Source organism: Egretta garzetta, unplaced genomic scaffold, assembly GCF_000687185.1.
Source record: "Egretta garzetta isolate BGI_Z169 unplaced genomic scaffold, ASM68718v1 scaffold33, whole genome shotgun sequence".
Taxonomy (NCBI): Eukaryota; Metazoa; Chordata; class Aves; order Pelecaniformes; family Ardeidae; genus Egretta; species Egretta garzetta.
Window position 1 is genome coordinate 1,039,431 of NW_009259250.1, and position 15,644 is coordinate 1,055,074.

A 15,644-nucleotide genomic window follows, 5' to 3' on the forward strand; every position below is an offset into this window, starting at 1 on the left:
CGCGGCGCGGCGTGGAAGGGGAGGGGGGGTGTGCTTGCCCTGTCCCTTTTACCTACAGGTGGTGTAGCCCTAGCCCGGTGTTGGGGAGTAGTTCTTTGCTTGCTGTACGAGGAGACCGGGCTCGCATCCTTTCTGCAAATGCATCTTTAGGGTGGTCTGTCAGTCAACAGCTCACGCCGTAAGCTTTGCGGTTGAGGGGTTTCCGGGAAGTCAGGAGCAAGGAGATCGTGCCTGTCTTTTTGAACTGTAAATACCTCTCTTCTGGTTCCCAGCAAAGCTTTGCTTTTCACTGGGTACTAAAAGAAAGCTTTGGGGGCAAAATAAAGTAGTGATCTCTGTGGTCAAATGAGGCAACACTTGCTTTGGAAGGCTTTGGCTTTCATTAATAGCACTCTCCAGAACTGAACACGAACTGGTGTTCTTAGGCTGCCTTCCTCTATGCATTGCATAACTTGCAAGCAGTAGGTGCTGATAAGGCTTTATAGTTGTCCCAAAGAACTTGAAGTGATGAGCAGTGTTGCCTCTTAACCTTGGAGACTGATTTCTGTGCCAACTATATCCTGAATATCCCTGGAATTTTGGTTGCTCTTCAGCTGCCATCCTGTTGGGCAGTAATTTGAATGATACTCATTATCCAAGATGGGCGGTTATTCAGAGCCTTTGGACTACAGTATATATAAAACCCCCCCCCCAAACCCCAACAAAACCAACCAAAAAAACCCAGGGGAAAAAAAAAGTAGTAAATCTTTCTTAGTGTGGTCTTGCAACCTTTCCTATCTAAAAGCGTGAGGACAAATTGAGATTTAAACTGGTTTTCCACTACATAGTAAAGTTCTGGTTTTTAGCCTTTGAATAACTTTTTGAATTCTCTGGCTTGTTATAGACACGCTCGCTGTGATGCAAGTCGTGGTCTTATTAAGGGAAAAAGTTAGTGAGTCATAATAAGGACTGTCAGAAATAAAATTGGCTCCATCCTTGAAAGGGCTCATGCTGCTTTTCCTGTACAGTAAAAGGATATCTTCTTCAGGTTGCAATTTTCCTACCCTGAGCTGGGTGGTTGTTTTTTATTTTTTTTAAATGCTACCCCCCTGCATTTTTTTTTTTAATCAAGACTTGAGACTGCAGAATGTTGATAACGTTTGTAATAATATTTAGGAGACAAGAAAACTAAATTTCCCTGTGAGGTGGCAGAACAGGTATTTTGATGGCAATGTGTAATAGGTATGTTTAGTGGTAGATACTAAAAATACAAAATTTGACATCCTTCTGTGTTTGTAAAGTTTCTCATGTTCTTTGTTGACCATAACTGGTTACATTGACAACTTCAGGGGGGAGAGAGAGGAAAGGGATGGATGGTTTGCTTGACTCCTGTGTGTGCGTGTCTTGTAGAGAGGTACATAGGCATGTTGGAATTGTCTTACAGTGGTGCAAATAAATGGTGTTGGTGGTGTTGGAGGGATATGAGGTTTGGGGCTTAATAAAATTAATATATAGAAGACAAATGGAAATTGGGACCTAGGGGTTGTTCTTTTGAACAGCTGTAGATCTCTTGTATGGTCTGGGGAGAGAGATCTCTTTGGCCTCTTTCCACACTGGAGACTGAGATGGTGACTCTGCTGGGGCTCTGGAGAGCAGAAGTAAGGACTGAGAAATGTTCTGAGGATTTTGGAGCACAAAGGCACTAATCTGTATTTAAAAAATATGGTATTTTCTCCTTTTTATCAAAGGTTGCTCTTCTTCATGTGATGGAGCTTATGGCCAGAAACAAAGCGTTGCCTTAAATTTCTGTGACTGAAGCATCACAAGAGACTCGAAGAATCGCAGGGTCCAACCCTAACAAGGTTTATTTTACAAAAGAAAAGAATGTTGTGGTTCAAAACTGTTCTCGTACAGCGAACTGCAACAATCCCTACATTAAATCCCCCACCAGAGGGAGTCTGGATAATTTCATGAAGGCATTAGACACCGGTGGAACTTTTAACCAGTTTCTTCCCTTTGTTCTCTTGGAGCCCTCTGACTATCATTTTAGTCCCTGCAGTGAGCAAGAACTTTCTAGCACTGATGTAAGGAGGTCGCTCAGTAACGTGACGCTTCAGTGACAGTGTGACCTGCTGAAACTAAGGGTGCGATGGTGTAGTGTTATGAAATGCTTTCCTCCCTGCAAACCAGTAAAAACTTCTTAACTGCGTGTAATTTTATACATTTTTGAGGTCTCTTTCCTGTAGCTCTCTGCCAACTGCACATCAAGACATCTACTCCAGAAAAATGTGTTTGCTTGCATGTAATAAATGAGTTCCTGTGTTAGAGGCAGTACTGTGGTGCTGTAAAAGCAAATGCAGTGATGCTTACCCTATGGGACTTCGTTCCACCCTTGCTGGTACAGGGTGGATCTGTGTAGATTGTGTCTGTGCGAGAAAATGGCCATTTTTCTCATGACTGTGACTTATGAAGGGCTACAGTTAAAATTCCAAGTATGAAAAACACAGGATATATGCTGAAATGAGGAACATCTCTCACTTATCTGTCTTGCCCGTTTCTTACCATTTTCCGTAGAACTGTTTTGAGGTAGCAAAACTCTCCTTTTCTCCCCAGCAATTACAGAAGGAGATGTTTCTGGAAAATAAAGGCCTTCTCTCAAGGACAAGCCAAAGTCCTTTTACGGCAAATGTTGAATAGGTTTTTATGGTTGGAAACCTTCCCCTCCCCTCTCCCCCCAATGTAAATACAAAATATAGGGAATGCAAAGAAAGGGAAGCCACGTTCAGCATTAGTTTAGAATACGCTTAGATCTTTTCAGGTCTGAATTTCTGAATACATAGTTCATTTTGCCTGAAGCTGTCATGGCTTAAGAACAAGGTTATGGCCATCATTCCCTCCCCAACACCTGCCCCTTCCCGAGCAGCTCTGGTTTCCCTGACTCTTTAGGAATTTGACTGAGCCTGGTGTCAGGAATGCAACATTTGGATGGATATTCATGACAGCAAATGTGGGCAAAATTCAAACATTTAGGAAATCGGATTAGACGTGCTTGGTAGCACTTTGTATGCGCTTAGCTAGGAAAAAAGCATCATTGGTACGAAGCATATTTGGACCTTTTGCATCCAATAATGCTAAAGGCCTTAGCCTGTGGCTGAAGGGTGACCAACCACACCTGGTACAGGAGGGTCACCACAGGTTTGCCTTGTGTTGGCTGCTGTAGTTTGCACACTGGGTGGGAAAGCCAGCGTCTTCACTTGGCTAATCTTTGACCTGTCCTACCAAAGTCTGAGGACAGGCCAGAACTAAACACCAAAGGTTAGAGCTAGGCATGGCCATAGATGAGAGCTAAGACTACTGAAAACCTGCTGCCGTGAGAAGGTAGGTGGGGAGTGAGCAGAGTAAGCACTGGGACTAAACGTAATAGGGACTGGAAAGGATAATAAATAGCTATGTTTGCAAAGCCACTTCTTTCTTAGGCTGTGGTCAGTCCGATCTGCTAATTTTACAATCATTTTGTTGTCTGAACCCATTGGCCAGGTGTGTTTCAACAGCTCGCCAGTCTGTGATGGAAGCAGTTTGTCCTTCTGTCATCTGAGGATGCGGAAGGTTTTAAACCTGCAGCTGATGCACATGGGCGTTGACACAGTTTTTAAGGTAGTGTGCTGTTCAGATCACTTTTGCAAGAACATTTACGTACCAGCTGTGGAAGGAAAGCTGTTTGAGCCACGCAGCGTTCAGGAAGTGACAGAATTAAGCTTGCTCATGCAGAGTTGATCTCTGTCTTAATGTACAATCGTTAGCCAGATGATTAGATTCTCCTGTTTTGTTCAGCATGCAGAATAGATGCTGCTCAATTAATAATCAGCTCTTCAGTGTTTTGTTTTCTTACCCAGTGTGTGGCTTAGGCGTTACTTAATGCACACGCTACCCAAGCCCTTGTGATAGCAGAGTTCCTTCTTGGGACTACTGTGTGTGCACGTGCTCAGTTGCTTGGTCTGCAATGCAATGGACGCCTGACTGGTTTGGTGCCTTGTCTTCTCTCTGACCCCTATCTTTGCTGGTACGTGATGTATCTTCACAGTGTGAGCCTACTGCTCAGTGCTTGCTTTCTACTCAAAATGTCTGTAGTATTTTTTGTCTTACAGGCTGTATCTGAATGTGACATATGTAGTGTTCCTGGTAGCATCTTTCTCCTGCATATGTAGGTCATTTTCTGAGCAGAGGAAACAAGATTGTACACAGAATTAGGCAGGAGTGAAAAGCGCTGACATATGGTTCAGGGCTCCCCTGGTGGGACTGGCTTCTACTGGCAGTAAGGTCCAGTAGCAAATAACAAAAATAACCAAATTTGACCAAAGGACTTGCATCATCTAAGTACCAGCTCTGTATGATCTTTACAGTGGTTAAGTAAAGGTCCACCATATCAGCTGGACCACCATGTGTGCTCTGAAAATATTGGAAAAGAACCAGTATGACCCCTTTGACTTTTTTTTTTTTAGTGTACTACTGAGCTTTTTCAGGTGCTGTGTATTTTTATCTTGGAAAAAATTACAGATTAATCTCCTCCCTCCCCGCCCCTCAACCTCCCAGTCCCCCTTGTGGGAAGCTCTAAAGCTTCAGTCTGTTTTTATAAGTGAGCATCCAGCAGATTTTTATAAACGAGTTTATACTTTAGTACATTTTGGAGGGGAAAGTCATCCCCGGCCCCCAAATATGTTGTGCTGCTTCTGGCAGATGCTTGTAATGTTGAACCCAGAGGTTCATAGGCTATTTTTTCCTCCAGAGACAGTGGTTTGTTAGTATAAGCTTGCAGTGGGGATGGAGGGGAATGGAGAGACAAATAGCCACGTTGTTGGAATCGACTCTTGTACTGCCACTGACCATGGATGCTCACCCAAGCTTCCAGGCTCTGTAGCTGCTGACATTACTGTGTGTGCTCGGGGTTGGATCTCTGCATCTTAAAAGCTTAATCTGTTCTTGTGCAAAAGCAGCTGGGAGGGTACATTAGCTTCTGACTGGAGCTGTGATCTTGCAGGGTACCAGGAGCACATTAAGATGAAAAACTGTATCTTCTGAAGTCCTCTAATTTCGTGTGTGTTGGACAGGACACAGTGCTGTGCTCAGGTCACTGTCATGTCAACAAGCACTGACTCCCTTACTGTTTTGTCTGATGGTGTAATACAAAAAGATCAGCAATTTATACAGAAGTATTGCTACCTTTGGCAAATATTATCACACAGTTACATCTGAGATAAGTTTTGGACTTTTGATTCTCCTGGTAATTGTTTCAAGTCATAAGGGTGGTGATAGGGTTTTTTGGTTTGGTTTTGGTGTTTTTTTTTTACCTTTGTTTTGGGCTTTCTGCTGTTGTTTTTATAAACCTTGAAATTGATTTTCTGTCTCTAAAACATGGGAATCTTGTAAAATAGTTTTCCCTGTATTTGGTCAAACTGTTCTATCAAAACATAATTCCTGTTGTATTTTAATTATTTTTGTTCATTTTGGAAAAAATACAATGCATCCAGTTCATGTGTGACATAAAATTGAAACTTTTACGATCCTCTTACTCCTTATAAAAAGGGAACTGGAGGGAAGCTTGCAGTGTCAAACACAAGTGTTTCCTTACCTATCTTGAAAAATTCACAGGTGGGCTTATTTTCAAAATGCTTTGTTCGCTACAGGAAAAAAGAAACCAGTGGCATCCCCGTACTGTGATGTTAAAGATAGCACATCATTCAGCTGGAACTCCTGAATTTGAGTGACTTTTTTGTCCAAAGCTTATCCCAGTCCCATCAGTGGAGGCACAAGGCAGGACACGTGAGGACAGTCCAAGCAGGAGATTTGAAGTGCTAGCTGCTGTCTTCTGCTGCGCACTGTCAGAATATGCACTTAATTTTTATTCTGAGCGTAGTAATACGTACTTTGCCAGTTGTATCCTGAGAAGCAATCAAAAAAGTAAAACCACTGAAAATAGATGCTGAAAAGGATGTTTTTAAATTATGTTTTTTTCTGATCTCATTATCTGTAGCCTTCAAGATAATTAATTAGAGCAGCTGTATGCTCTTAAGTGGTTTTTGTAATAGAATATATTGTATTTTTAAATACATTAATTCTTTTAAAAGGTAGTATTTTAGGAATCTTAGGGATTATTTCATGGAGCTGCTGAAAGCCTAACACCAGCAACTGCTAAAAATCAGGGGAGCAGATTTCTCCCTTTGGTTTTGGTTTTTTTTTTTTTTTTTGCAATGATTATGCCTGTGAACAAATAGCAAGAGAAGCAGTTATTAAATATGTTGTAGAGATCTTGTGCAGCACGGCTCTGGATGAGCGACATTTCACTGCTTCAGCTAAACTATCTTTCTGTAGGTCTTATGATGCAACTTGAATGCAAATCTTCTAAAATATATTTTGCTTATGGTAATTGAAGAAATGAAGCTTTAAAAAACACACTTTCCTGTTCTTTCAATTTCTGATCTTCCTCTGATTTGTTTGAGGTTTTAGACATGTGCTTTTATTAAGGATTTATGCAAAGCAAATGCCTGTTCTGAAGGTGAATTTTTCATATGTGGTTTCTTGTTTTGACTGTTTATATACACTCAGTCACTGAAGTTGGGTTTCTCAGCTTAGGGAGTCTGTCTCTTTTTCCTTTGCAAGTCCCTTACAGATGTGCTGCCTGCGTGGATGAAATGTCATGCCGTGGCCTCGGAGCCCCCCACATGTCTGGCTGGCTGTGGATGGGCCACAGCATGCTTTCAGCCCTGGTGTTAGCAAATGTCTTCCCGCCTCCCCCTTGGTTTGGTCTTTTACTTGGCTAAATAGCAAGGGTATTTGCCTGTTTTGAAACTGGGGACAGACTTTCTTCTCATGTTCCTCCCCTTAAAGCAGTGAATCCTGTTTGAAGTCCCACGTGTGCCCTAGGGATTGCTCCTGGGTTGACTTCCCTGGGAGTTCAGCCATCTCTTTGTGTGGCCGTTGTGTTAGTGGGCAGTTGTGTGGATTTAAAAAAAAAAAAAAAAGGGGGAAGAAAACATATGCTTATTGTAACATGCAGCTTTTTACCTTGGGCTTGTCCTTTAGTTGTCCCTCAGGGGTCTTTCACCCCCTCCCCTAGAGATGGGTCTTCCAGTTGGTATATTCAGGAGCTGTCACCCCAGCTTCTCTACTTTAACTTTCTTCCTCCCTCCCTGATTTTTCCAGTGAAATTCAGCAAGGGAGCAGCTCTCTGGAGGAGGTTTGCCCTCTGTGGCTAGTCTGAAAGGCTTTTTGGCTTTCATTAGAACTGATGTTTTCCAGAAGCACCTGGCACCGACCTTGGGGCTTGTCCTTTGCTGGTGAGCGTTTTACATCAACGAGCGCGTTCTACTGCTGTTCCTGAGTGATGAGGCAATTTCAAGGCAAAAAAATTTTCCAGGCAGTGTGGAAAACCCCAGTGATACCTGATGCTTTTAGCACATGGACTCACAGACACTCTGCAAGGCTGAGCAGTCTTAAGGGAGAAGTGGGGTTTCCCTGGGAGGCAATTGCTTCAGGCCTCAAATCCAGAACTTTCTGGTCTCTTTTCAACACTGTGTATTTGGGAAGGTTTGAGTTTTCACAGGTCTCATGCCAGCTGGTAGCATCGAGGAGCTCTCTAGTCTAATCAGCAGCCAGCCAAGCACATACAGCTGCGTGCTCAGTCATCTCTGAGGCAGTAGTGAAGTGATTGTCGATCTCCAGATGATCGACACAAAAGCAGAAGATGGCAGAAATGGTGGAGGACCTGCTGGGTAAACAAAAATGTGTATCCAAAATTAGACTCACCTGTCAGTTGCCCATATTTTCATAGTCTAGACAAAAACTAGATAGCTTTAGAAACCTATACCATAAGTGGGAGCCCTAAGGCAAGCGTTTTCCAGCCTTTTCCCAGAAGTGGGATTTTCTGCAGGCTAACCTTTTTTGCATCAGAATCATAGAATCGTTTAGGTTGGAAAAGACCTTTAAGATCATCAGGTCCAACCATTAACCTAACCCTGCCATCCCACCACTAAACCATGTCCCTAAGCACCTCATCTACCCATCTTTTAAACACCTCCAGGGATGGGGATTTGACCACTTCCCTGGGCAGCCCATTCCAGTGCCTGACAACCCTTTCGGTGAAGAAATTTTTCCTAATGGACTTGGGACAGAAACAAGGAGTAACAGCCCTTCTGTTTCCCTTTTCTTTCAGTCCAGAGCCTCGTGTGTGGTTTCCTTCACTGTTGCTTCTCTTGCAAGCTTTCAGGGAAGCAAAGCCAATAATTGTGGTTTTAATATGCCAATGGACATAATCACTTTAGGGAAAGGTAGATTATTTTCCAGCAGCTGGAAGGAAGTATTAGGGATATCTTTTTGTGTTTAGCCACAGCTCTTCTACTTTTTCTGTAGTACCCTGGAAACCCAGGGGAATGTGTTCCAACTTGGAAAGAGCAGAAGAGCCTGCCTGGTATTACATACATGTATTGCCCATGCTGTGGGGCATGTGGTCTTCTAAAGTGAGCGCTGCTCAGAGACAAACATCTACTGAAGTGATCACTGGCACATGCCAATGGAAGAAGGTCTTTAATTTCTGACTGCTCACAAGAAATTGTCTTCTGTTTTTTCTCTCAAATACTTGTTTTGTACCAGAACAGCACAGAAACCGTACAAAGCCTTGAACAATCTGCCTTGCTTAGTAACTTCTGACAGTTTTCTGGTATATTTTTGTAGTTTTAGCACTCCTACTCTTGGTTCACCTTTGAATTTAGGCCTACTTGAAGGCACCAACAACTTTAAATTCAAATCCATCTTGAACTGATCGCACCTCTAATGAATAGGTGGATGTAGGATTTTTGAGTTGGTTCCCCCGCCCCCCCCAGCCTGTTAGTTGTTCCTGCCTGACTGTCTTTTCTTCTTGCTGACAGAGTCATAAAAACATGAAAGTGATCTTAAGTAAGTGTCATTAAATGACTTCATGTTGTTAAGGCTGATACATGGACTATCAGAGCAGTGCCATCATTCATAAGTTATCAATCACATTTATAGAAGAAATAAGTTAGGTATTGGTAGTATTTGAAAATGGTAATAGTTATCTTGGTTTGTGCCCTGCTCTGAACTGCTTTCTGCAGTTCAGCCAAGGTCCTGCTTTGGCATCTGTCCCGCTTCCAAGGGCAAGAGAGGAGCAGAGCTACAGGTATTCCTCCTTTTCCCTAGTACAGTACCAGGGCAGAGCTGCCCTGCCCCGAGGAGCGGGAAGGCAGAAGGAGCACTGGTGCCACCCTGTTCCCATGCCCTGCGATGCAGTTCAGCCTCCAAAGCAAGACCAGACCAGCTGGTGGAAATGGGGAGCTCCTGTTCCCATCCCTCTGGTTCTCCCCCCTTAAATTACCATTGATTCTTGTCCAAAGCATGTAATAGTACTACAGTTCTCCGTAGTTATGTGTGATTCTGTGGGTTTTTTAAACAATATGCAAGACTCTAATAGTATGGCCCATTTTTTACAGCTCTGATCCTGAAGGGACTGGCAGTACTGAACCTGGAGAAAATACAGTTGTTGATTTACTGTCTGTTCAGCTGCACATTCAGAAATGGATAGGCAGTCAGGGTTCAGTAATTTCTTTAAGGAAGAGTTAGATGATGCTGAAGACAACTACCTTCTGAGCGTGTTGCAGTTTTCTCTTGCGCTGCTGAACTGGCAGTTGTAGCACAGGCTGCAAAATTGTCAGGGAATTATGGAAGGAAAAAAAAACCTACCATCTTAAAGGTGCCCTTTGTTGGAAGCAAAAGCTGTGCATTGAAGCTAATAAATATACTTAATAAATTACTTATTCCTGAGCTTTTTATAGGAAAAATGGTAGATAACTAAATATATTGATGAAAGGTACGACAACGAGGCTGGAGCAACTTCAGAAATCTATAAAGATAACTGAAACACAGAGCCTACAGCGGGAGGGAACATTTGTGCTGCCTGATTGAGCATCTAACCAGAGTGCAGTTGGGAATGGGGAGAGTTGGGAGCCTAAGTTCTAGTGTAGTTGATGGAGGATGGTATATCAGGATCCCAAAGTCAGATGCTTCAAGTCAGAGCTAGTACTCCTTTGGAATCTACTTGTCCAACATGTGATACTAGGAGAGAAACACAGCTTCTTATGGTATTTTTTGTGTGATTAAGGTTCAGGTCAATGTGCTATATTTGTTATTCCTAGCTGTATATGGACTTACTCTGCCTAACTGTTATTTTGAACCTAGTTTTCTGTTTGTAGCTGTCCACCTAGGAAGTTTTGCTTAATATGTGAGGTTAAGGAGATAGATACAATTGAAGGGACTTGCCACTAAGTACTTGTTCTCTTGATTGGGTTGGTTAATTTTTTTAGGGTTGTTGGTTGGAGCTATGATGGATCCTGGGGACAGTCTAACATCTGGGAAAGGCAGTGGTGGTAATAGATGAACTAGAGCACAGCGAGCATGGAGGTTAAGACCAAAGCTGTGTGTACTTTAAGCATGCACTTCAGCAAATGTTTGCATATAAGTGACCTTTTTTGTTTATTCACAGGTCCTTGATTATTGGACTGTTGAGGTCAGTACTAGTTATGTCAGCACAGGAATGGGGAATCTGCCTGAGGGGAAAAGGTAAGTCTGGTGTTATTCACTATGGAGCTCAGCAGCTAGGTCTTTTGCCTGGTAGACTCCCTGCTCCTGCATTAATCACTGGCGCTGCTGACCTCACCAGTCTGATGCACGTTGGAACAGCCCTGTACAAATGAAAAGCCAGAGCCACCCAGACAACTTCATCCCGAAGATCTTGAAGAAAGGGGTGGAAAAGAGTAAATGTTGTATATGGGCATTAAGGATGTTTTAGCCCAGCAATTCAATCACTGTGGTAATATTCTGAGCTGAATACTGGGGTCTGGTTTTATGCTGTATGTAGTTCTTGGGTAGCAGGAGAAATAAGGTACAGAACGTAGATCCTTTCCCTTGTAATGATTGACTGGCACATTCCTGGAAAAAATCATTGGTGCATATAGCAGAAATCTGGGCACACACTGAGTAGAGCATTACACAAATAATGTCAACTTCTCTTTTAGTGAGTGGGAATGTGCTTAATAAATTCTTTGAAAAGTTGGACAAGAAGGTACTATTTATCTTAAAATCTAACTTTGGGGCAGGGCGCAGTAGTGGTCTACACCTGTATGCTCTATGTGATTCTTACTGTCCTGCAGGTTTAGGGCTTCCCTCATCTCCTGACTCCAGTCTGCAGTTTTACTAGCTAGGGTAAACAAAATATTGTGGTGTTCAACAGTGTGCGTGCTTCTGAAGAAGCTGTAGTTTCAAGGCATAATTTTTAGGTCAAGTTCTGTTGTTGTTGCTTTGCTTTCTTTCCTGTCTGCTGATGGTGACTTCAAAGTAAGAAAAGATGCAGCTTGTGTTTTGGCTTTGATTCTGCCTGTCCCCACCTATTTCTAAATCTTCCTTCCCTGGGGTCAAAAGCTGTCTGTTGTATCAGTCTGCAGGGCTTCTCCCTGATTCAAAGTTAATTGCTTTGCCTGACACCCAAGTACTATCTGGGTGATTAATCATTATCCTCTTAGATGTGGAGTGCTCCCTTAAAACCTCATGGCTCAAGACCAGCAGGCTTGTCCCCTCTGTAATACCGATTGTATCTTTAGCAAGAGCTGAGCCACCTGTTTAGAACATTTATGTTTAGTTTATTCAGAAGTTAATTCTCGGTAATTCACCCTGCAATGGTGAAACTTCTAAGGGACTGTGTGTGTGTTTTCTGGTTTTTCTTACCTAGAATCTTAACCTGTTTCTGGCTGGCTTAACGAGAGCCTCTGCTCATGGTCATACGCTCCCTTGTATTTTTCATCCGTGAGTATGGATTTGTGTGTGTGACTGTTTTAGGTGGCTTGCTGAGGCATAAATCCCTATGGTTGTGTGCAGGTGGGATGAGGGCAAGCCTGGCCTGTCTGTTAGCCTGCTGTCTCCAGCTTTTGTAATAATTCTGCTGTTCTTCCTAGAGGCTCTTTCCAGGCTACATTAAATGAAACTGTGCATGCTAGGTGTGATGGGGACTTCTTATGGACCACTTTGTTACAGTCAATCTATTCTGTTTTTCAATTTGTCTAGCTGCAAATGGCTTCTTATCCCCATGTTTCCACTATGAGGGAGCTTCATTTGGACCGGGATATAGGGAAACCTTGCACTGGTGCAAAGAAGGGGGAACTGGAAGTGTGAGTACTAAGGTAGCACTACTTGAACCCCAGTAACTCCTCTGCCATGCTTATCTTTCCTGGCCCATGTTCGTGAGAAGGAATGTCTGATCCAGGCCTCCTAGACAGGAATGTTGGGAAGTAGGAACCCAGACATCTGGAGAACTCCGCATGTGCGCATGCGCAGGAAGAATTGAGTAATGAAATTAAATTGTATTAGTGGATATTTTAATTAGGAGTTGTTTGTATTTTTGCGGTGAGAAAAAAATGTGGTTGAAGGTGGCTATGCAAGAGGATAACGTAAACCAGTTGTGCAGATTTTCAGGAGTAGTGTGTTGGGAACAGTGCTCGGTAGGACAGGAGAAGGTAGGAACTGGTTTAGGGTACGGAGCCATTCTTTGTGCTTCTTTAATTTTTTTTTTTTTTTTTTTTTAATCAAGTGGGAATATGTAGTTCTTGGCTCAATTCCTCCTTCTTTGCTAAATTTTTATCAAGTAGGGAGGTGTGTTTCTTGGCTTAGATAATGTGGACTTGTATGGTCTAACACCCGCACAGCGTAACTGGTTTTAATCTGTGCTGTGGCAATGAGCAAAAGAGGGAACTTCAAGAGGCCTGATTTGGCACTCTCACCAGTTTTAAGCTAGTGTGAGTCCATTGATGTTACAGCAACGCTAACTTCTTTACCTCGTGGTCTTGAAAAACTACTAATTAGTGCAGTACTTCACAGGAGATATGAGTCTGTTCATCAGGTAATCGTAGGTTCATATAAAATCAAGTCTGTAAGGCAGTTTTGGATGTCGTACTGAGCTGCAACTGAAAAATACAACTTTAGGCAGATTTGCTAGAGAAGTTTATACGACTTTTAAGCTGATATTTGAAGACGATGCTCATCGTATTTCTTCATAAATGCTTATATACATCTTCTATGATATTCTTGCTTAAAGCAAATGATTCAGCTAGTTGTAGTAAAACATAAAAATGCCTGTGTGCATACTTCTCAGCCTTGTACAAATATGTTCCCAATGTAGCTGATTCATCCAGAAGCAATGTATGCCTCTCTTTGTTTGGATTTTTGTTTGTTTTACGTTATCAGCCCTAAAATACATGCATCCCTAAAGCAATAATAGGTTGAGAAGTGTTTGGCCTATTGTGTCTCCTTTTCACAGTTGCTCTGTGTTCTTTGGTTTGGATTTCTATTTGTCATGCATTATCAGTCACTAAAATGCATAAACCCCTGCAGCAATGATAGACTGAGAAGTGTCTGGTCTGCTGCATTTCACTTTCACAGTTGCTCTGTGTGTTCTGTACTCTGTAAATTCATCCTGTTACAGGATCTGTAGCCATCGGTTTTCTAAGTCATGGTAAATTTTGCCAATGCAAATACCAGCTTGGGTTTCCTGTCCTGGCAGCTGGAACCCATCGTTTGCTTGTGTGCTGTAGAAGCAATAGTAGCAAGGATGCTATTGCAAGAAAAAAATACTATTTCATGCTGATACAAAGAGCTGGAGACACATAGCCTTGAACTCCTTTTGCCGTAACATGAAGTTTTTTGTCATGCAGTTTTATAGCCTCAAGGCTGAATTATAACAAGCCTTATGTTAAAATAAGTTAAATACATGCACACGGTTGGTTTACTTTGCCACTCAGAAGGCTTTCTAACTTTAAATACTGCAATAAGAAAATGTCTTTTGTACTGTTGAAAGTCTTGCTGTTGTGAGACGCCAAATGTCTCAGGCACTGTCTTTTGCTAAGTAAACATAAGACCGACATTCAGTTCTTGGATTTGTCTCTTCCTGGCCACTTGATCTTGAAGTGACTGTGGTACTTTATGCTTCCATTTTTTTACTTCTCTAAGGTGGGTCTGATGTTTGCTTGGGTTTTCCAAAGGCATTCTTGGACTCAATAAAAACAAATAATAATCTTCAATTCTATCAGTGATAACCTGTTCAACACTATAATTTTGGTACATGGATTTCATTGTCTGTTTTTCAGTTTCTCAGATAATTTCCTCCACAGCCAGATCTCTCCTTTTTCCTTCCTTGCTGTGTGTTTGGCCTTTAGATAGGCAGTACTGTTGGTGGTACTGGTCAGAGAAGCCTGGGCTCAGGAAAGCCTGATGTTCAAATCTTGCTGGAATGATGGTAAATTATTTGTTACAAATTAACAATTAACGGCTGTTGTATAACTCCCACTTGGCTTTGTAACTGTAGGTAATTTTACTTAACTGGAAGCACAAACACTGCATTAATAGGTATGTGTATACAAATTGTCACATACTTGTCACTGCACAGAAAAATAAGATTGCCTAAAATCAATCCAACTCCATAAAGTATTTTTAAGATATATCCCAGTGGACTAATGTAGACTTAACTTCCAGAATGTAATCTGATGTGCTGTATCACTAACTATGCTTATTCTTCAATTACTCCCATGAGCCTTTTTTGTTCCTTACAAGCAGTTGGCACAGGAGTCGTTAAAGGACTTTGCTACTAAATGCTTTTGGTAATTTGTACCTGAGCTTGACTTTTCTGATACAGTATATTGAAACACTCCTCAAAGGGTCTGTACGCCTTTGCAATTAAAAAGTGCTTTAAACTAAGAACGGAGAGCAGTGTAAACTGAGAGTGAGAAGATGAGTGTGGATGTGAACTGGACAGTGTTTGAAAGGTGGATCGTGCTGCACCTGAAGATGACGAGCAATAGACAGTCTGGATTGCCGAAAGCACAACGCCGCATTGGAAGCACCGTCTGTGGGAAGTTTTTCTAGCTGTTACGTTACTGCAGTAGATCACGAGTAGTAAGGAAGGGGATTCTGCTATTAAGGAGGTTGTCTTTGGTGGCAGGAAGAGTAGCATTCTGCTAGAACAGAGGCTTCGTCCCAACCTCATCTACATATAAACCTGTCATCAACATGTGTGTTTTGCAATGGACTGTAAAATTTTATAGGGAAAATACTGTGGGTTTATTATTTTCTTACTGCATAGGAGTATAACTGGTGCTGTCTGGGCGGGTAGGAATGGTTAGTGAGGAATTTGGAGATCCAGTCACCTGTGAGCTGTTTTGTGCTGCTTTGCTGGTTCCTAGTACTTTATTAGAAGCTATCACAACTGGTTTCTTCCCTATGCACAGTTACTCTATTAGTGCTCAGTTTAATCATTCTTCTCCAGTGGGTAATTAATTCTGCCTCCTGATGCTGCCCTCCTGCAGTATTGCCAGCAGACCCTACCTTTTGTTTTGGCAAATAAGGAAGAGGATGTAGACCAGAGGTGCTTTTAAAATGTAAATAAAAGTAATTCTTTTTACTGTAGAGTGAAAATTCAATTAATATGTGGCTAGGTTTTACTGTAATTGATGTTTCAATTAGATCTTGCTTTATGAAAACTTAATTAAAAGATCAGGTGAAATGTGACGAGATTATAGGGGAAAACAAGATGGGAGACAGAAATTACTTCAGAGGGTTTC

The 15,644-nt window shown here is 42.0% G+C and overlaps 1 protein-coding gene across 1 annotated transcript in view; it reads left to right on the top strand.

Annotated features, from left to right (window-relative positions):
• Window positions 1-7,695: 7,695 nt before the first annotated feature.
• SLC2A13 (solute carrier family 2 member 13) overlaps window positions 7,696-15,644 on the top strand; it is a 157,646-nt gene continuing 149,697 nt past the window's right edge. Inside the window, exons 1-2 of the mRNA XM_035891687.1 lie at window positions 7,696-7,745; window positions 10,526-10,602. Of these exons, the coding sequence (XP_035747580.1) occupies window positions 7,696-7,745; window positions 10,526-10,602 (127 nt within the window). The remainder of the gene's footprint in view (window positions 7,746-10,525; window positions 10,603-15,644) is intronic.